The 20067-nt window shown below is 46.5% G+C and overlaps 2 protein-coding genes and 1 long non-coding RNA gene across 3 annotated transcripts; 1 reads left to right on the plus strand and 2 right to left on the minus strand.

Annotated features, from left to right (window-relative positions):
• The first annotated feature begins 135 nt into the window (after positions 1-135).
• Positions 136-7555, plus strand: PSMC3 (proteasome 26S subunit, ATPase 3). Its single transcript, XM_002199928.7, has 12 exons — positions 136-354; positions 438-518; positions 3250-3375; positions 4126-4230; positions 4832-4894; positions 5345-5482; positions 5591-5734; positions 5959-6107; positions 6607-6703; positions 6852-6997; positions 7142-7223; positions 7336-7555. The coding sequence occupies exons 1-12, from the start codon at positions 328-330 to the stop codon at positions 7444-7446; spliced, it is 1269 nt and encodes a 422-aa protein (XP_002199964.1). The 5' UTR covers positions 136-327; the 3' UTR covers positions 7447-7555.
• A 451-nt stretch (positions 7556-8006) lies between these two features.
• On the minus strand, positions 8007-19843 carry LOC100220107 (transmembrane protein 178B). The gene is made up of 4 exons (XM_030274180.4): positions 19009-19843; positions 12162-12275; positions 10801-10938; positions 8007-9647 (listed from the first exon to the last, which is right to left on the minus strand). The coding sequence occupies exons 1-4, from the start codon at positions 19829-19831 to the stop codon at positions 9403-9405; spliced, it is 1320 nt and encodes a 439-aa protein (XP_030130040.4). The 5' UTR covers positions 19832-19843; the 3' UTR covers positions 8007-9402.
• LOC140684278 (uncharacterized) lies at positions 12789-18998 on the minus strand. The gene is made up of 2 exons (XR_012056322.1): positions 17278-18998; positions 12789-16176 (listed from the first exon to the last, which is right to left on the minus strand). It is a non-coding gene; the product is annotated as an uncharacterized lncRNA (long non-coding RNA).
• Positions 19844-20067: the final 224 nt, after the last annotated feature.

Raw genomic sequence — 20067 nt, forward strand, 5'->3', positions numbered from 1 at the left:
GTCTGCCTCCAGCGCTCCGGGCTCCGCTCGCCCCGCCCCGCCCCGCGATGGCGCAGCCGCCGCCATCACTCAGCAGGTTTGGGGCGGCACGTGACCCGCCGGCCGCTCCCCGCCGCGCCGGCAGATTCGGCACGGCCGCGGGCAGCGGGGGCCGCGATCGCGGCGGCGGCGGCAGCGCCGGGGCAGGGCAGGGCAGGCTGCGCGGAACCCCCGGGCCGCACGGCCCGCCCGTGGCGCTGCCCCCGCCCCGCGCCGCCGGGAAGCCGCCGTGCCGAATCTGCCGCCCCGAACCCGCCGCGCCCTGCGCGCCCGCGGGCCGGCGGAAAGATGGCGTCGGTGTGGGATGAGTCGGAGGTGAGGGACCGGGGCCGGGGGCGGCGGGGCCGGGGCGAGCCGCGGGCCGGGCTGAAGGTAACGCTGCCGTTGTGCCCCCGCAGGACGGCGTCGGCGAGGAGGTGCTGAAGATGTCCACGGAGGAGATCGTGCAGCGCACCCGCCTCCTCGACAGCGAGATCAAGGTAGCGGCCGGGGGCCGCGCCGGGCCGGGGAGCGGGGCCGGGCCGCCCTCCCGGGAGCTCTGTGCTGCTGCTGTTCGGGGCGGGCGGGTTAGCACAGCCACGGGGACGGCAAAATATTTATCACGGTTAATTGAATCGAGGAGAGCAGATTGAGGAGTACTGAACCACGAAGGTAGGGAAGAATCACTGGAAGAGCATCGACCCGAGGGAGCTGAGGGGGCGGCTGTTCGACGCAGCCATGGATGCTTTAGCTGAAGTTACACAGGCCCTCCCTGCCTCGGAGGCAGAGGGGAGGGGGAAGTCTGTTCTGTGGCCTGAGTCAGGGAGGATCTTCGGATAATTCAGGTTGGAAGGGATTTGAGCAGACCTCCAGGCCAAACTCCTTCTCAAAGCAGGGTCAGCCATAACCCTGATAAAGCTACTCAGGGCTTTATCTGGTTGGATCTTGAAAGCCTTTAAAGACGCATACTGCACCGCTTTGCAGGGTGTTCAGTGCTGCTGCTTGACAGAGCTTGCGAGGGTGAAGATTTGCTTTGCTTCAGTCTGAGCCGCACCTGTTTTAGTCTGTTATTTCATCTGCCCATTGTGTACTCCTGTGAAGTGTCTGGTTCAGTCTCTTTGATACCTCCTTCCCCAGCTGTTCTGTTCTCTAGATGAACAAACCCACCTCCCTCAGGAGGGCCTGTGCTCCAGCCCCCAGCCATCTTGGTGGCCCTATGCTGAACTCAGTTCAGTTTATCCATGTCTTTGCTGTAAGGGCGGGGGGGGGGGGGTTCACCAAAACTGTACTGAGTGCTCTAGGTAGGATCTAAAAGTATTTAATAAAGGTGACTGAACACTTCTCTCCATCTACTGCCTGCAGTCCTAATAGTACAGCCCAGGATACTGTTTGCCACCCTTGCTGTCAGGACATACTGCTGGCTCCTGTTCATTTTATTGTCTTATGGAGATCCCCAGGTCCATTCCTCAGCCAGACAGTCACCAACATGTGTCACTGCAAGGTGCACTTCCCTCCCTGCTGTGGGATTTTACATGTGTCCTCATTTTTTGTAAGGTTTCTGTTTGGCAGCTCTGCCTTTGAACACGGAGACTATGCCCCCCCGTTTGGTGTCATCTGCAAACACGATGAGAAAACATTCCATCCTCTTGCTTGTTCATTCATGAAGATGTTAAACAGACAGACATGTTTTGCATAAAAGAGCACTTACAAATTTAGAATGCTTGCTGCACAGTGTTAGCAGTATTGAGATAAAATATTTCATAAATTCTACAGAGTAACTTCATCCTATACTGGTTCAGGCTCCACAAGTAATTCTGACTTATTAATGTATTTGATTATTCTTTAAAGACAGTAAAGGTAAATACATGCCTTATTTTTAAATTGCAGAATACAGTAAGGAGTAGAAGTAGTCTTCTTCATTTTATAGTATGAGCATTATGATAGCAGGGTTTGTAAGAACCCTCCCTTCAGGCAGTTTTGTGTGAATGTTTTCTAGGCTGTTTTATTAAATTTATTAAGTTTTTATTTAACAGATTCTGTATTGGTTCCTGTGGATGTGTTACACACAGTCTTATGCTTAGGCATATCAAGACTTTTTAAAAGATAATTTCTTAGTGAAGAGTGGATTTCCCAATTGAACAGAATCACACACCCAATTCAGGTGTGACCAGGTCTCCTGGATCTCTTGGTGCTCCAGTCACTTCAGTGGGAATCACAAAGTGTGTATTTGCACACTGTGTGACTAACCAGGAAAGGCAGGAAAAGGCCTGTCAGTGCCAGCCAGACAGCACTGCAGACATCTGTGGTGGGTGTAAATCCCCTGCTGGATGGGGAGTACAGAACCTTTTTTTCCTTGGATTTTTTTTTTCTTTACAGTTAGTATGATCATAGAATAGTTTGGGTTGGAAGGGACCTTTAAAGGCCAACTCCTGCCATAAGTAGGGCTGTCTTTTACTAGACCAGGTTGCTCAGAGCCCTGTCCAAGCTGGTCTTGAATGTTTCCAGGGATGGAGCATCCACCATGTTTCTGGGCAGCCTGTTGCAGTGTTTTGCTATCCTTACTGTAAAGGATAGCAATCCTTTGCTTACCTTTCTTATATCTAGTGTAAATTTGCCCTTTTGAAGTTTAAAACCCATACCTCTTGTCCTATTGCAACAGGTCTTACTAACAAGTCTGTCTCCGTCTTTCTTCAAGACAGCTTTAAATACAGAAAGGCCACCATGAGGTGTTCCTGGAGTCCTCTTTCCTTCAGGCTGAATCATAGTATGGTTTGGGTTGCAAAGGACCTTAAAGATCATCTAGTTCCAACCACCTTGCAAAACATAACTAAAATTGCTGTGTATATGTAGCTACTTGTGTATCTGTATATATTAAACAGTCATATCCAAACCAAACCACAGTTGCCATATCTGAGCCATATTGTTACCTAGGTTAAATTGCTACCCTGTAAGCTGTTGCACTGATTAGGCTGAGGCTACCAAGTGACACTGGGAAGAAATTATTTGGGGTTATTGATTAGTTAGAGATCAGAACGGACTGTGTAGCCTCGATTCCTAACAAATTTTGGCTAATTTGCTGGCTTTGCTTTTTTTTTGTTTTATATTACATTTCCCTTTATTCCTCAGACTTAGATTTCTGTAACTGTTTGCTTTTGGAACAATCTATTAATTTTATCTTGTCTCAGTTTTCTGACAAGATTCCTTTTGCTTTCTTCTGTGTACCAATTGCAGATCATGAAGAGTGAGGTACTGAGAGTGACCCACGAGCTTCAGGCCATGAAAGACAAGATCAAAGAAAACAGTGAAAAGATCAAAGTGAACAAAACCCTGCCATACCTTGTCTCCAATGTTATTGAGGTGAGGGTGGTGAACTTCTATGTAGTGATATAAGAAATGTGTGCAGTTTATTGTGGCAGGGAGAAAAGCAGGGATCTCAATCAGGGATTCAAGACCTGGAGTATTCTCAGACTACCAATGCTGCCAGAGCCAGGACTTTCAGGTTTTTCTGTTGGTTTTATTTGTGACCTGGAAGTGCACATCTCTTGCCCACTTGTTCTCTGGGTCATTCCTTGTAGGCTTTGGATACTGTTCATCTGTACTTAACAAGCATCAGAGGGTGGCATAGCCCTTCTGAGCGTAAACTTGAGCATCTGAAACTGGACATATACTCTCTGAAATTTGTGAAACAGTGAATGAAAGGCCATGGCTCTGTTACTCCATCACATTATTTTTGTAATTCAGTAGTTCTGATGCTAGGAAAAAGAATGTCAATAGTTTGCTATTAAAAATTGATTGCTTTGTACTGCTGTTTTAAAACTTAATGAGCTTAAGCTTTAATGTGAGCTGCTGTATGGGAGAAAGAATCAGTGCCATTAGCTACTACTTTGTTCTGAATTTTATAATGTCTTTCTTTGCACTATTGCCTGTTGCTTCATAAGGAAAGGAAGAAAGCAATTTTTACAGGGCTTTAATGCTTTCATGATTCTACTGCTGCTGGATGATGGAAAGTTTTATTTCTTCCAATGCATGTATGTTAGAAGCATTAATCCTGGGGTCGTTCTGCTAGCCTGGTTACATTGTTATGAACTCTTTCACTCTGGTTTTCAGCTGCTGGATGTTGACCCAAATGACCAGGAGGAGGATGGAGCAAACATTGACTTGGATTCCCAGAGAAAGGGCAAGTGTGCTGTGATCAAGACCTCTACACGTCAGGTAAGACCTTTGTGTGTAAAGACATGGGACGCTCCACGACGGTTTGGGTGGGTACAGACAAGAGATCTCTGTTGGTTGCTCTTGGAAGATAAGATTTATTCGGGATGGTGAGAGGTCCTGCCTCGAGCTGCTAGACACAGCACGTGGCCGGGCCTGAGGTGATGGGGGAGGCGTGAGACAAAGCTGGGAGCAGGGACTCCAAGAGGGGGGGATCCAGGAGGAGGGAGGAAGTTCCAAGAGGGCGTCTGGCCCCCCAGAGACCCTTTATCAAGGGGGGCTTCATGGTGAGCTGGAACTGGACTTGGGCCAATGGGGTTACAGACACCTGATGGTTCAGGGGAGGGTTACAGGTGTGGGGTGAACCATACATTCTGGGGGGTGAGATGGAACAGTCCATTTGGCTTTTGGATCTCTCTGTAGGTGAGGGCATTGTCCAGCCAGTAGGGGGCATGATATTCATCCTGGCTGTACTATTGTGGTTCTTCTGCTAGGCAATCATATTTATCTATCCTTCCCAACACTTGTGCCCAACCAAGTGTGAGGAATGATGCAAAGGATCTTCTGGTAATCTGGTTTTGCTCACTCTGATTTCTTTTGACAGACATATTTCCTGCCTGTTATTGGGTTGGTTGATGCTGAGAAGTTGAAGCCTGGAGATCTGGTGGTGAGTGATTCTATTGTGATAGTTGGATGTGATGATGGCCAGAAAATTGCATATGTCTTGCCTTTAAGAAAGAAGACAAATCTGTCCAGATTTCCCCAAGACCATTTCTCTACTAAAATTTTCATAGATAGGTATTGTGTGTTCAGTTAGATTTGTAGTAAAGAAAAGCAGTTTGGGGTGTGTGTCTTTTATACATACAATTAGATGCTGAAAGTTTAGAGGCCACTTAGTAAGTTTTTTAAACCCTGTCCTTTTATTGTAATAAACTGGACCACTTGTTTAAAATGTAACTGTGGCATTGTCCACTCTGCCAAGCTGAATGATGAATGCCAGTGTCAAAGCTGCTTATTCCTGCATCCTTGAGGCCTAGTAAATCAGCTTTGTGATTGCATGTTTGTTAAGTGCTATCTGAGGGAACCTGTTAAAAGCAAAGGACTTGTGTGTTTACAGGGGGTGAACAAAGACTCTTACTTGATCCTGGAGACTCTGCCTACTGAGTATGATTCACGGGTGAAGGCCATGGAGGTGGATGAGAGGCCCACAGAGCAGTACAGTGACATCGGGGGGCTGGATAAACAAATCCAAGAGGTGATACTTTGTGAATAGTTTCTGGTGTGACTGTGGACAGCATCTTTGAACAGGCTGGATCTGTGGAGAAGAATGGGTTCATGTATTAATATTTTTCTTTTGTTGTAGCTCGTGGAGGCCATTGTCCTGCCGATGAATCATAAAGAGAAATTTGAAAATTTGGGTATACAGCCACCCAAAGGAGTCCTTATGTATGGGCCTCCAGGAACAGGGAAGACACTTTTAGCTCGGGCATGTGCTGCCCAGACCAAGGTAAAAAGAACCTGTGAAAGTGTGTGCTGCTGTAGAATAGTACCTGACAAAGAGTAAGAACACCTCCAGGGGAAGAAGGTCTTCCTCACAAATTGGTGTTACAAAGGCTGGGATTTTCTTGTCTATTTGCTTGCTTGCTTGTTTTAATTAAGGGTTTCTTATAGTACTCAGAAGTGACCCTATTGTGAAATGAGACCTAGGATTGATTCTCTTTCACTTCCCAGGCCACATTCCTGAAGCTGGCGGGTCCGCAACTTGTGCAGATGTTCATTGGCGATGGAGCGAAGCTGGTACGCGATGCTTTTGCTCTTGCAAAGGAAAAAGCTCCTTCCATCATCTTTATTGATGAACTGGATGCCATTGGCACTAAAAGGTGAGCTGTAGTCCATGCTGTAAAGTTCTTGGGAACTGCCTATCAGCCTCCTTTGCCTGTGTATCTAAGCAGAGCCTTTTAAAGCATGGCTTACTCAGAAAGAGTGTGAACATTAGTCACAGATGGATAGCAGTTGCCACAATCCTTGGGTGCAGGAGCAAAGTTTGTTAGACTTGGGATCTGTCTGATAGCCTCGTGCTGTATAAAACTGTTTTCTGATCATTGCAGCAGGCACCTGGAGATGTTCACCCTCATTTACTACGTGGGCCTGGACAACATAAGCCCCATTCAGCTGTAAGGGCTAAATCAGTCTTAGGTGCTGCTGACAGTTATTCTAGTTGCAGTCCTCATCATGTTAGGACTGTAGTTTCAAGGAAAAATTTCAAACACCTTAGCCAAGGAGCATGAACTGCAGTCATTCCATGTTTTGATGTGATTAAAAATTTAGGGACAGAGGGTGGTCAGGTTCATACTGATAGTTTTACTCGTTTCCCCTCAGGTTTGACAGTGAGAAGGCCGGTGACCGGGAGGTGCAGAGGACCATGCTGGAGCTGCTTAATCAACTTGATGGTTTTCAGCCCAACACACAAGTCAAGGTTGGGAGCTATCAGGGAGTTCTGCTGAGGTCCAGGGCACTCTAGCAGGGGATGGAAAACAATGTCCAGGGAAGAAGCTTGGTGTGTCTTTGGGGAGAAGTGGCCTGTCTTCCAGGTGCCTCACACTGATGATCCTACTTCTGCTTAGGTGATTGCTGCAACCAACCGGGTTGATATCTTGGACCCAGCTTTGCTCCGCTCTGGGCGATTAGATCGGAAGATTGAGTTCCCAATGCCTAATGAAGAGGCCAGAGCCAGAATTATGCAGATTCATTCACGCAAAATGAATGTCAGGTATGGCCTTCTGGTACCTCAGGGCTGAGAAGTGGTTGGCAGTCACTTGTTGGGGACTTACTGTGGGGCTGAGGAAACTCCCTGTGTTGCTTTTTCTATTCGGTACATGTTGTCAGACTTTTTTTTCCCATTTGCTTATATCAGCCCTGACGTAAACTATGAGGAACTGGCTCGCTGCACAGATGATTTCAATGGAGCCCAGTGCAAGGCTGTGTGTGTTGAAGCGGTAAGTATTCCTCCATAGGAACAGCACTGATGGGAGGGAAATGTGAAAGCTAGAACGGAGCAATTGTTTGTGGTGCTCACATTCCCTCTCTAAATACCGTCTCGTTGGGCAGGGGATGATTGCCCTCCGCCGTGGAGCTACAGAGCTCACCCACGAGGACTACATGGAAGGAATCCTGGAGGTTCAAGCAAAGAAAAAAGCCAATCTGCAGTACTATGCCTGATCCCTGCCCAGTCAAGGTCATGGCCTTAGCAGAGGACAGGAGTAGACTGGACTGTATCACTTACTTTCTGTCTGGAAAAAATAAAGCATTTTTTCCCTTTAAAAACAAATCCGTGATGTGTTGGGGCTGTCGCCCTTGCTCGGTGGTTCTACGTCTGTGTAAAGGGAGGCTAAAAGCCTGCTGTCCACTGTGCCCACCATGCCGCCTTTGGACCCTCCTCCAGCCAGAATTGGACTAAACCTGTCCTGATACTTCTCATGAGGACCAAGAGGCTGTACTGCAGTAAGTGTACTGTGACATTGCTGACCTGCAGCTCAGACAGCATCCTCGGTTCGTGCCTGCGCAGCCAGTGAACAGCCTACAGCCAGGTTAGAGCTGGAAACTTTTGAACACTCACTTTTCAAGGGTAAACATAATTCACACATGAATGATGTTTTAACTTTGTCACTTGAACTTCACCTCTGCTGGTATGTGAACACTGTTGCTGGTATGTGTATGTGAGCTCTCTGGGGAATCAGTCAGGTCATTAGTCATAAAGAATTCGAGGTTTCATCCACTGAGCAAGTCTTTCAGTACTTTTAATGCCAGTTGAGAATTACAATTTCCATTTAAAAATTACACTTTTCATAAATACACTGACTTTAGCATTAAGTATCTTACATGCCACTGTATTGTATTTTAAATACAATGTAAACATCTCCAAATGCTGGCCATCTCATCTTCACCTGTGCAGTTTTTGGACACTTGGGAGAGGGGCAGGGATGTGAGAAGGAAAAAAAGAATAGATGATGAAAGAAAAATGCACTCCAAAGTACTTTGGCTGATGTTCCTGAGTTAGCCCTAGTACTTGTGCTGGTACCAAGGTCCTTAGTGCTCATTTTGGAGAGGGATCTTGTTCCAGCAGACCATGCATGTTCTTGACACGCTGCGCTCAGGGCATTTGACATTGGAAGGGGCAGAAGCCACATGTTCCTGAGGAAAATACACTGTGGTTCCTTTGGACACTAATATTAGAGGGGGCTGTACATCTGCTATTTTAGCAGTACTGTTATTTGAGCACAGGGAGAATTACTCATCTCCTTTCACAGAACAGGAGTTGCACCCAGAAGTTAGTTCAGAAGTGAAAGTTGATCCTGGCAGCTCAAACTATTGACACATTTTGAAAAATGTAACTCTGATAGAATAGTTAAAAGCTGCATGTTGCATACATCTCCCCATTAAAACAAGGGTATGTTAGTTAGCCAAATGAGTAACCTTCACTGTGTAAGAAGCTGAGAAAAACTTTCCTCTGCTTTCCCATAGTCCATAAGAGTTTTCTTGGAGTCTTGCTGCTCAGATACAGATAGCTCCTTTTGGAAACAGTTTGAGTAGTGAGTAAATAGCTGAATCCACAGCATGGAATAGCACAGGTTTCTGATTTAAATAAATTAATACTAAGAATGGGCTAATTCTTTGGCCTAAACCTCAGCTTAGATCAAGGTTCTTTTGGGAAAGGATGGCCTGAGCCAACACTAGACATGCCTGTTGCAAAAGTGTTCAAGCCAACTTCGCTTAGCTCCTTGCCCTAAATTGGGTCTGAATTACACAGACCTGCAGCAATAGAGTTGGTGCGTAAACATCCCTTACAACTGGACAATAACAGGACCATGGAGGTACAGTTCAAAAAACAACACAAAAAAAGACACAATCTTGGACTTGATCCCTTGTAAACAGAAGAAAAACAAATTGAAAGAACTGTCCCCCTTAAACCATCAATGATCAAGTTGCCAATAATTCAAACCTGGAGTTACTTGCAATGTCCGTGTCTGCGACTGGAGGCTGTAGCAGCGTCCCATGGGCTGGCATTTCAACAGCTCTGGCACTGCTCTCCACACGCTGACATGCCACCTCTTCCTGGTGTTAACCCACAGCTCTGCCCAGGCTGCACTTTCCAGAGTCTCTCCTCGTTCTCTCGGGTCACACAGCCCCATTTTCTTGTCTGGGTTTTTGTACGGATGCCCGGGAGGTGTTGAGTGATGGGGCCAATGTGCAGAGGAACCCAGCCAGCAGGGTGAGGCCCAAGCCCCCCCAGGCACAGAACATGGACCAGCCATAGCCATGACTGATGTCCTCTGGCAGCCCATAGACGTAGCGAGGATAGCGGGATAACTCAAAATTGATCCCAGCTACGCATGTGCAGAGTGAGATGATACAGCACGTACCTGCAGGAGAAAAGCAAGAGGGTTCTACACTGCCCTCAGACAGGTTAATTATGCTCTGTTTTTTTCCCTCAGTATTTTCAAAGTCATGAATTTTAAAAATCAAGAATCACCCTTGGGTTTTTTTTCTGCAGTCCTACTAGCCACTCTCCGTATAAGGCAGAGGAAAAAAAAAAAAAAGGAAAATATGTAGGACTACAGGATACCTCACTTCACAAATAACCAGTACTACCTTAATACCTTTAATTGCAATTTTGAACTCAGTCATAGTTCATCATCCTTTGATTCTCCTTAGACTATTTCCAGTGCCTAATGTTACCAGGTTCCAGACAGTACTTGGGCAGTTTCTCCTATGAAAGATAATTGGCTCAGTGAATCCCAGGGCTGCAAAGTGCAGCACTTTTTGGTTTCCACTAGGAACGCCCACATTTCTGCCAGCTGTACCCTAGGCCTACAAAGCGTGCCCAGATTTTTGTCATCCGCTACACATTCACTGAACACCTTTATAGAGGATAAAAAAGCCTAAGAAGACACAAGGCACTCTAGTATGTTTAATATACACTAGTACACTAGACTCCAGGTCTATCCTGCCATTTTCAGGTTGAAAAATCAAAATCTTTGGCCACACGGATAGTCTGATCCCACCCAGGATAAACAGATGTAACACCTCTGGCAGGGACTGAGCTCACATCCTTATCACTGGGCCAATGTTCTCCCAGTCTTGGCTGGTTTGGACTTCATCATTACATGAAGACCTAAGCATCTCTGAGAATCAGAAAGGTGCTCCACATTAACTTATGTTTGTTATGATTCCTAGGGAAAACTGGGCTGAGCTGTCTGACAGGAGCCACAGGCTGCACACCTGGAGCAAGCCAGAGGACTGTGCTCACTGTGCACATGGTCCCCATGGCTACACACCAACTCTCTAGAGCAGAAGGCTCATACACACACATTAGGGTCTACTGAGAATCATGCAGTACCCGTACCCATCCAAGCACAGGTCCTGCCCAGTGCTGGAAGTAGTAACTGCACTGTGCTGACAGCTTGCTGCACTAAGTAACTGCTTCATGTAGTTGTTGTGGGCTGACACTTTTATTTGTACAAGGCAGCAATACTGAATGTGGTGACTTGAGGAGCAGAAGCGAAAGGCTCTCACCTCCCATTAGGAAGAGCAGCCCAGCCACGTACTGCATGAGCTCCTGCTGCTTGCAGCAGCCCAGCACACCAATGATCCACCCAAACAGGATGATGGAGACTGCCATGCCAATGAAGCCAGCTGTCATCCTCCGCAGATCTGAAGGAAAAGGAGAAAAGACAAAAGACATGAAGATGGCACTACCTAGAGAGAACAGCCAGTGCAGAGGCCAGATGTGGATTTACTGGTTCTAAAGTTTACACTTCAACCATGGACTGCTCCTCCCATAGCTTCTTTGAGTAGATAGTTTGTCCATTACACTGAAACTAAAGGAATCCCTCTAAAATGGCTCCATTGTGCTGGCCACTGTGCAACTGGAGAGCGTTTCTGTTCTGATCCAAAGTACCAGCCAAATACTCCCCAGTATGGGACAGCAGGGGTGCATCACAAACTCATGTTAGTATGGCAAGGGCTTTTTTTTTAATTTTTGGTGTGGCATCTTTCTTTGGGATAGAGTCTGTTGGGGGAGAAAATTTTCTGCTGAAAATAGAAACAAAAGAAGCAAGAGGGGACACTGGAGAGGACTAAAGGATTAGTGCATGGGAGGCACATAGTGTGAACTGAAAAGAGGAATAGTGGGAGGACTGAAGCAGACAGCAGATCAATACAGTATTATGGGAACAACTCCAGTAACAAGCTCTAAAAAAAAAGCCTGGCTACCAGTGTCATGAACAGCACTTTGCTATCGTAAAATTGCTATTCTTGTCTTCTAGTTCAGTCTCCAGCTGAACTAGGATTTCCTTGGTGCTGACTCTCACATGACAGGGTCTATTTTGAATTATGTGAGCAATAGAACAAAAAAAACAGAGAAAAGCAGGAATAGAAAAAAACTGATTAAATCATTCTTAGTCAAAGGGTACAGGTCAGTCATCTGTGTGGGAAGGACTTGGGCATGAGGCAGCTTGTGGGCCAGGTGCTGGTGCAAAGACAAATAGACATGTTCCCTAAAAGAACTGGTCACCAGGGGGTTGCATCAGGTCACTGATGTGCACACAGGAAATTACAACAGGCTCTATACAGCAATGCAACACCTTTGCTGTAAGCCAGCTAGGAACTGCCTGTGCCCAGATCCAGAATATGATGACACCTTGAAATTCACTACAAACATCTGTATTCCTGAATTCCCAGCTTTAAGCCTCTCCAAAACCCATGTCCCATTCCAATCATACAGTTGGCTGCTTGCATTTCCTCACTAATCAATCTGTATCTATGCTTAGAGCCCAATGCCATGCTTAGATGAGGTGATTCTGAGCCCTTGGCTGGCATTGCATTAAGGCATCTTGTGATCCAAACATTCCTGAGCCCTGCTGTGGGCTACTTACGGAGCGCATGCCACTCATCCTGCCGGATGGTGTTGGTGATGTTGATGGGTAAGTTGCGAGGCAGAGAGCTGGAGGTGTAGTGGTACTTCACAGCAGTGCAGCGCTGAATAACTCCTGTAAAGAGACAGCAGTATGAAACAGCATGAAACCCCTCTGGCCTTGCACTTGCTGCTGGCTTGGCCAGCCCAGCAGAGCTTGCACAGGGGAGGCTTTGTTCAGTAACAGGGCAAATGTAGCCAAAAAAGGCTTTGGGATCAGGAGGGGAGAAAACCTACAAAGAAATACCAGTAAAGCAGAAGCCAGGTGCTCTTTCCAAGAAGCAACAGCTGAAGTTAAACAGTAATGACAGTCAGGAAAAACATCTCCAAAAGCTTTCTAGAGGAACTATGATCTTTTTTGGGATGTCTAAGGAGACGAGAATGTGGCCAAGCACCAACTGGACCGCTTCATCTCTAAGAAGACAGAATTGTAACACTTTGAAAATTTTGAATGAATGCTGGAAAGTGAACTGCATAGGAGAATCTTTTGAATTCACTCCAATAGTCATTGGCTCTTTGCTTTACTTTCAATGAACAGTAGTACCCAAGTAGAATACTATGTTTCCATTATAGCTGAAAGAAAAGTGTACCCCAGATGTAAATGTGAACTTACAAGCATGCTCTTCTTGAAAGGGATTTTTAATTTAGAAATTGAGGGAGAATAAACATGGATGGTGGAGTAGAAGAGAGCAAACAGAAGAGCTAAATAGTAGAAAAAGTTCCTCTTAAACAGTGGCTACAGGGCCATTACTGCTATTTGAATGTTGGAGCAGAAGGACCATTCAAAAAATCATCTGGCCAGTGAGCTAATTAAGCTGGTGAACAATCACTATCAGGGAGCTGCAGATTCAGTGATCAGCTTTGCAAAAGACACTAGAAAACCCACCAGAAGAACTGAGCTTTCTATGGCTCCTACAGCAATGAGAAGCTTCATTTTGTTCTCTTACAATGTTCACTGGGACTGTACTGACCTGGTTTCTGCAAGGACCTGCAAAGAGGAAGCCCCCATTTCACAAGATCAGAAGCTGCAGATAAGAGGCCCAGGCAATTCCAGCCATCAGGCCAGGGAGGGAAAGGTGATCTGCATTTCCTCCCATTTCAAGCAGACTCCAATTCTCAGCTGTGCTTGCCACCACCCCTTCCCTTGCTGTGGCTCCCTGCTGCTTCCCCAGCACCACAGAGCACTTCCAGCTGCACACAATACACAGAGGTGCTGCCCTTCACCTGCAGCCAGTGGCCCTCTCCTGCTCCCTCCTTGCACTTACCTCAGGACAAGGCTGTGGAGCCACCTGAGCCGATGATCAGCAAGAAAACCCAGTGTCAGAGGGTGCCAGTTCATTTGCAAAGCCTGCAGACATCTGAGTTAAGAACTTGGGCCATGTACAACACATCACGGTATCTAATCAAATTTCACCTGTGACTGCTGACTGAACTCAATTTCAATATGGACACGATTTGCATGTGTTGTTGAGAAATACGTATATAGAACAAACGAATGACATCGGATGTCAGATTATAATGCACTGCATTCATTAAAAGTATGATTTATGCACTTACATTTCCCGATCATAAAAGTAGTAGATATGAAGCAGCATTTTAAAGAAGAGCAAGGATTACTATTTTTATAGCTCATTAAAGAAAAAGCAAAGACTACAGACACACATCCCTTATGATCAAAGCTATGTACATCTCAGCTAAGACGTCACTAAGAAAAACATTTGCTTTATTATTCCAAGAGTTTAGCATGTAAAATAAAACAAAAACCTCTCCACCTTCCCATACAAAACTGGTTATTTAAAAATTTTTGGATATCAATTCATTCTGCTTCTGGTTTAAAAACTGTACTCCTAATCTTTTCTTCTTTCTTCCCCAGAATTCAAAGTACTAATTTTATATAGTTAGCACATACAATTATATTAAAACAGCAAATTTGCAAAAAACCTAAAAAGCTCAGGAGTGCACAGATTCTAGGGCTTTTGCTCAGTGCTGACTCTAATCCATAGGCTTGGTAACAGCCTTTGATTACACCAGCACAAGCCATTTTTCCAACAAGATTCCATTTTCCCAAGAGCACAGGCTAGACCCACTCTAATATGAGTCACTATAGGCAAAACAAGGGAGGCCTCTCTCTGCAGATTTTCTAGAAAAGTTAAAATAGGCAGGCAAGAGAGTCAGGGACCTGAAGAAGTAGTGAGTGTGATCTCAGCTGAATACCTAAGCCATTTTCTCTCAGGAAATTTTAACACACACTCAGGCAACCTTCAGAACTTCAATTTTGCATTTGCCATCACTAGTATGTGTTTCCTATTTTTTGAGTGAATCTCTAGCTCTCACTTGCAGAGATGCCATGCACTCAAATATGGCCAGGTGCTCCACAGGACTGTATTTAAAGTCATACAACACCTTGTTGTCTAAGTACTCAAGGAAAAAATTAAAAATCAAAATCAGGTTTGCAGTCCCAAAGTTATTGTTAAGTAGAAGGTGTTTTAAAGTACTCCATTAAGTCCTTGGATCTGAGCCTTACATACCTGAAAATGCAGTCTACAAAATAGGGACAGCATCCTCCCCTCCATTTCAGAAACCTGCTAGCAAAGTGATTTCCTTTTTGTTTACAACACACTCAGATAAGCACCATAAGAAACCCTTCCAAAATTAAAACTTTTGCCTTCAGGCAAGGGCTTGAACAGAACAGAGTCGTGTGGTGAACAAGTGTGTGTTGTCTGTTTTGGCACATGAGTACATTGGGAATACAGGACAGAAGGAGGCAGGTGCCTCCTTCTCCTCCAGGTCATTAGCTAACCATAAAGCACACATCCAAGAAAAAGCTTAGATGGACAGCCCGATGCTAGCATTTCTAAGGGCTTCAACAGAACACTGTGAGAATTACACTGCATGTACAATTTTCTTGATTAAAAAATAAACATGAACGGCATCCAGCAGTGTCACACTGACACTTTCATGGCCCAGCTACATTCTTGTGCCTTCTCACAGACAACATTGTTTCTAACACTTTGTCCTCAACATGGTTTTTTTTACTCCTCAGGACTGCAACTGCAGACATGTTCCCCTTGGAACTCACACAGCCCTTGGAAGAGTACATGTGAGTGTCTCTGGAAGAGTCCTTTCTCCTAACTGAAGATGAAGGATGGAAAAGGTCAGAGGATACTTGCTAGACCAGCCAGATACCCAGGCAGAGCACAGGCCCCTTGTTCCTAAACTACCAGAAACATGGAAACATGAACCCTGTTGTGATACATTTAGTCTGTAATCCTGGGCTTAGCACACCCTGATCTTCAGTTTAGTTTTTGTCTCCAACTTTGAGACATGCGTGTTTTCTTTATACAATGTGCCAGAAGTTTATGAAAAAAATGGAGAGGTTCATTTTCAACTCTGCTACATGGCCCAGTATCAGAGCAGTTTGACTCTCACACGGCTGGGAGAGACCCTCTCCTGCCCATGAGCAGCCATGGCCAGTTAACAATTAAAGAATACCATGTGAGGCCTGGCCCTCCCCTCCTTCATGCCCCAGGACCAATTGGCCACTGAAGCTTCCTGGCATTTTCCTAACATTTCTGCCCAGGATTGTAAGGAGCACCACAGCCATGCATCCACTCTGTCCACAGTGTCACCCAAGGGCCACTAGATCAAATGAATCAACTGTCCTTTAAAATACCACAAGAGCTCTTACAGATCACACTGACAGAACATACTTACTAAGGGCCATAACCAAACAAATCAAGTTTATGAAACATACCACTATTAATAGATCCTCTACAGATCTCACAGGCAATCTTGTAACTCTTCCCACTTTCCATCAGCCAGACACTATGGCCTCACTATGGCCCCAGATTGTTGTGTTCCTCTGCTTAAGCATCCAGTGGTTCTCCTCACTTTCCCAGCTACACTGTGGTACCAAGAAGTCTTTTCAGTATATATGAGATGTGTCAGTCCCACCCCAGAGACTTTTCAGAGCAATCCTGAAAAGCAATAAAATGCCTGGTTTATCAAGAGTGATGAACCTTTTATTTTTTAATTCCTTCAGTTTAGTGATGTTAAAGTGTATGTTGTTCAATGAGCTCACCAAGTCATCCAAAGCAGCCTGTTAAGAATGGATCTTTCCCAATTCATCATCTTCTGCTGTCACCATTTTGTAAGCAACACTTTTTTACTGTACTAATAGGTAGAGAAGACCCCCTAAACAAGATATAATGTATTCCTGCAGGACCTTACTACTTAAGAACAGTCCATGCAGATGGTTTTTATTGTAGCATCAGTTACTGAATGTGGAATCCACATAGCACAGGCTCTACAAGATGACGTGTAGTGCTCATGTTCTTACACTCTGAGAACCTCCCATATGTGCACAGAGATCCTCTCAGTTTCTCCACCAGATGGTTCAGTTCTTTGCCTTCTATCTCTCACTTCTTGCTAATCTCCATTTTCCCCATGTGGCTTTTACATAATTCCTTCTTTTGCCTTTTAATTGTATTTTTAAAATGCAACTGTGTATTTTTTCACAGTTCCAGAATAGTCATATTGCATTTTAAGAAAAACCTCACCATTCCCATCTTATACATTTCCCACCTCTCAGTTTTGCACTACATTTTCTGACTAGTTTTTTCTTTTTAAATATATTAAGTGAATATATTTTGCCTTTTTTAATATCCTAGATATATAAATGGATGCTTGTACATGCATCATTACCTACAATGCTCAAGTATGCAAGTTTCCATGAAACTGCTTTGTATTAATAGCAGTAGACAAATACAGGACTAGAAAATCATGGAATTATCTATATGGGTAAGTGTATTTATGGACTTGAGTCACTTATTCAGAATTCATGAGAGATGCAGAAAGGAAAGAAATCTTATTCCAGAGAGACTAGAAAAAAATGGAGACTATAAACCCAAACCAAAATTACCACAGAACTGCAAGAAAAAGTAAAATTTACTCCTCTGCCACTAAAAGACCATAAAAAATACCTAGATTAAGGAATACTAGGAATAAGGAAAGGCACCACACATCACCAAAGAGCTAGCTGAAAACTTAATGAAAATTGAGGAAGAAGCAGGACTTACAGCAGTGCACAGGAGCAATCTTCAGGTCACACCAGGGGAAAAAATACCTGATTTTCTTTTTCAGAAGTGCCAGAGTGCCAGATCTGCTATCATGCTTCAGAGAACAGCTCAGATGCAGCCACACCTGACCATCAGTCGGAAAAGGCTGCTTAATCACAGTTGTCAGAGAAAAGACAGACACAGTGGGAATGAGGAGAGGCTGCTAGTAAAGCAGGTCAGGAGATGGGATAAGAGAGTCATATCTATTTAAAGATCTGATTCTACAATAACTATTATTAATAATTTCCCTCTATAAGATGAAACATAAATCTTTACAGTAGCAACTGCAGATCTAACAGGCAAAGAATATAAGGGGGTCAATGCTTTTTGTAGGGAAAGGCAAGGTCTTTTATTAGAACAGCTGGGGGGAAAAAAGGAAATAAAGTAGACAGAAAACATTTTGGATTTAGAGTCCTTCTAGTTTTACCCATCAAACACTGAGAAAGACCATTCATCACCCTGTAATGGCCTGCATGTAGAATGCAGACTCTAGACTCTCTATGTGACTTGTTGTGGTGTTGGGAAAATACCTAAGAAAGAGAAATATTGAGGACCAAACTAGTATTCTTCCCACCTGTTCCCCCATTTTAGCTAATCTCAGTGGGAGCTGAAAGCATTTTGCTTGATGTGAAGCAAAAAAAATAGATAGGTATTTTACATGACAGCCACAATTAACAGAAAGAAATTAATGAGCTCCCTTTTAGTGAAAGAAGTTCAGCATGGAAATAAAAATGAAATGACATAAAATGGATTCTAGGAGAATAAAGAGAGAAAGAAGCTAAGCACACAGCACTAGAGTTTCGAGAAGTAAGAGTCATTGCTGTGCATTGGAAAGAAGGGACAAAGACGAGCTGAGATTCACAGTGCCAGTCTATCCAGCCTCTGCTGTGCAGGACTGGCGTCACAGTTGGAAGCCAAGCTGAAAAACTGCTCTCGCTTTCTTAAGATAGCATTTCCATTTTGTGCCTCAATGGAAGCACTTTTCTCAACTCCTACTCTCTCTGTGCTAATATGTACCTGTTGGAACACTAAGTCCTGTTATTTATCATTAATCATACATAACCCATTGGCTTCACGGGTCAGCCCATTACGCTATTTGTACCATCAAATACAGGACTTTTATTTATACTTCATGGCCTACTTGGCTTTGTACCATGTGCCACAATAGTAAAAGATCCATAGCTTTCTCTCCTTTCACCCTGGGGGCCCTGAGTGACATCTGCCACTACGAGAGCCTGGAAATCTACTGCAGCAGTGAGAACTCCCTCACGCTAGAATGGGAACAACAGGTCCCTTTCACCTTGCTGCAAAAATCGCAGCGCTATAAACAACACTGTACGTTTCTCAGCGCTCAATTAGAAGAAAGTGTCGGGGTTGGGAGGACGCCCACCGAGAGTCAGGCCGTGCACTGGGCCCCCGAAGGGGCTCTCTGAGGACGCGGTCCCACCCAGCACTGCAGCATTTCTAGCAGAGAGGAGGCGCACAGGACCCCGGGATGGGGTCAGGGCCGCGCTCGCCGCTTCCCGCACGCCGGGGACACCGGGAGCCACGGGCCCGCCGGGCTCCATCCCGCCCGCCCGCCGGCCCGGTCTCGCCCGGCAGCGGCAGCCGCCGCCCCGCCCGCAGCCCCGGCGGCACCGCGCTCAGCACCACGGACAGCGGCGGGGCCGCCGCCGCCCCCCGCCCCCGTACCTTTCCGGATGAGCTCCTCGCTGTCCGGCTCGTAGCCCGCGCGGTGGCAGCGCCTCCAGAGCCCCGAGACGGTGGAGTTGAAGCGGCGGCCGCAGTGCGAGTCCAGCGCGGCGGAGGCGGCGGCGGCGGCCGGGGCGGGGGCCGGGGGGCGCCCGGGCAGCAGCGCCCGCGGGGGTCGGGCGCGGAGCGGCAGGTGCGAGCTGGGCGCCGACATGGAGCCGGGCGGGTCGCTGCGCTTGTGGCCGAAGCCGCGGCAGCGCTCGCGGTGCCGCCGCGCGTCTGTCTCGTACCAAGAGTCGGTGCCGATGGCCACGGCCAGGAGGGCGAGGGCGGCGGCGGCCAGGAGCAGCCCGGTGCCGCTCAGCGCCTGAGCCGCGGCCGCCATCTTAGCGCGCCGGGGGCGGCAGGGGCGGGCGCTTCCCTGCAGCCCGGCTGGGGCCGCCGCCCGCGGCACCGCCCCCGGAAGGGACGCGGCCCGCGGCCCCCGCGCCGCGCCCGCTCTCGTGCTCCGGCGTGCCACGGGCGCGGCCTCACGGGGGTCCCGGAGCCGCCCCCGCCGCGGGGTCCGGCTCCTGCTCCGCGGACCGAGGAGCCCTCGGCGGAGCCCGTGTACGAGGCGGTGCGAGGTGGCCGCGGGCAGCTGCCGGGGATGGGTGACCGGAGGAAGGGGTGAACGGGCTCTGGCGAGCCCTAGCGCGGCCTCCTCTGGCCCGGCAGTCGCCCGTCCCGCTGGCTTGCCCAGAGCAGAAAGGCTCTGCTCAGGCCACGGGAGCCAGCAGTTTTTCAAATGTCCACGAAATGCAAACACCAGCTGCAACATCATTTGTTGGCTTTTGGCTTTTGACTTCTCTACTCTTCATTATAAGTTAATGGAAAATAAGGCCTGAAAAATGTCCGCCTATTTTATGCAATGAGAAGCAGATTAAATCCAAGCCATTAGTTAAATGCAGCATTTATAGGGGCACAAAATCCCTTCTGATCCTGCTTGTTGTATAGGACTTGTTCCTCCAGCTGCAGCACTATCAGTCAGTCCCCAAAGCCAGCTGTTAGGGCATCATC

Source organism: Taeniopygia guttata, chromosome 5, assembly GCF_048771995.1.
Source record: "Taeniopygia guttata chromosome 5, bTaeGut7.mat, whole genome shotgun sequence".
Classification (NCBI taxonomy): domain Eukaryota; kingdom Metazoa; phylum Chordata; class Aves; order Passeriformes; family Estrildidae; genus Taeniopygia; species Taeniopygia guttata.

Coding starts and splice junctions, on each gene's coding strand:
- PSMC3 (XM_002199928.7), top strand. CDS start 328: ATGGCGTCGGTGTGGGATGAGTCGGAG. Junction 6,704..6,851: donor AGCCCAACACACAAGTCAAG/GTTGGGAGCTAT, acceptor ACTTCTGCTTAG/GTGATTGCTGCAACCAACCG. Junction 6,998..7,141: donor TCACGCAAAATGAATGTCAG/GTATGGCCTTCT, acceptor TGCTTATATCAG/CCCTGACGTAAACTATGAGG.
- LOC100220107 (XM_030274180.4), bottom strand. CDS start 19,831: ATGATGTTGCAGCTGGTGTTTGCATTTCGTGGACATTTGAAAAACTGC. Junction 10,939..12,161: donor GGATGAGTGGCATGCGCTCC/GTAAGTAGCCCA, acceptor CTTTTCCTTCAG/ATCTGCGGAGGATGACAGCT. Junction 9,648..10,800: donor GCTGCTCTTCCTAATGGGAG/GTGAGAGCCTTT, acceptor TTTCTCCTGCAG/GTACGTGCTGTATCATCTCA.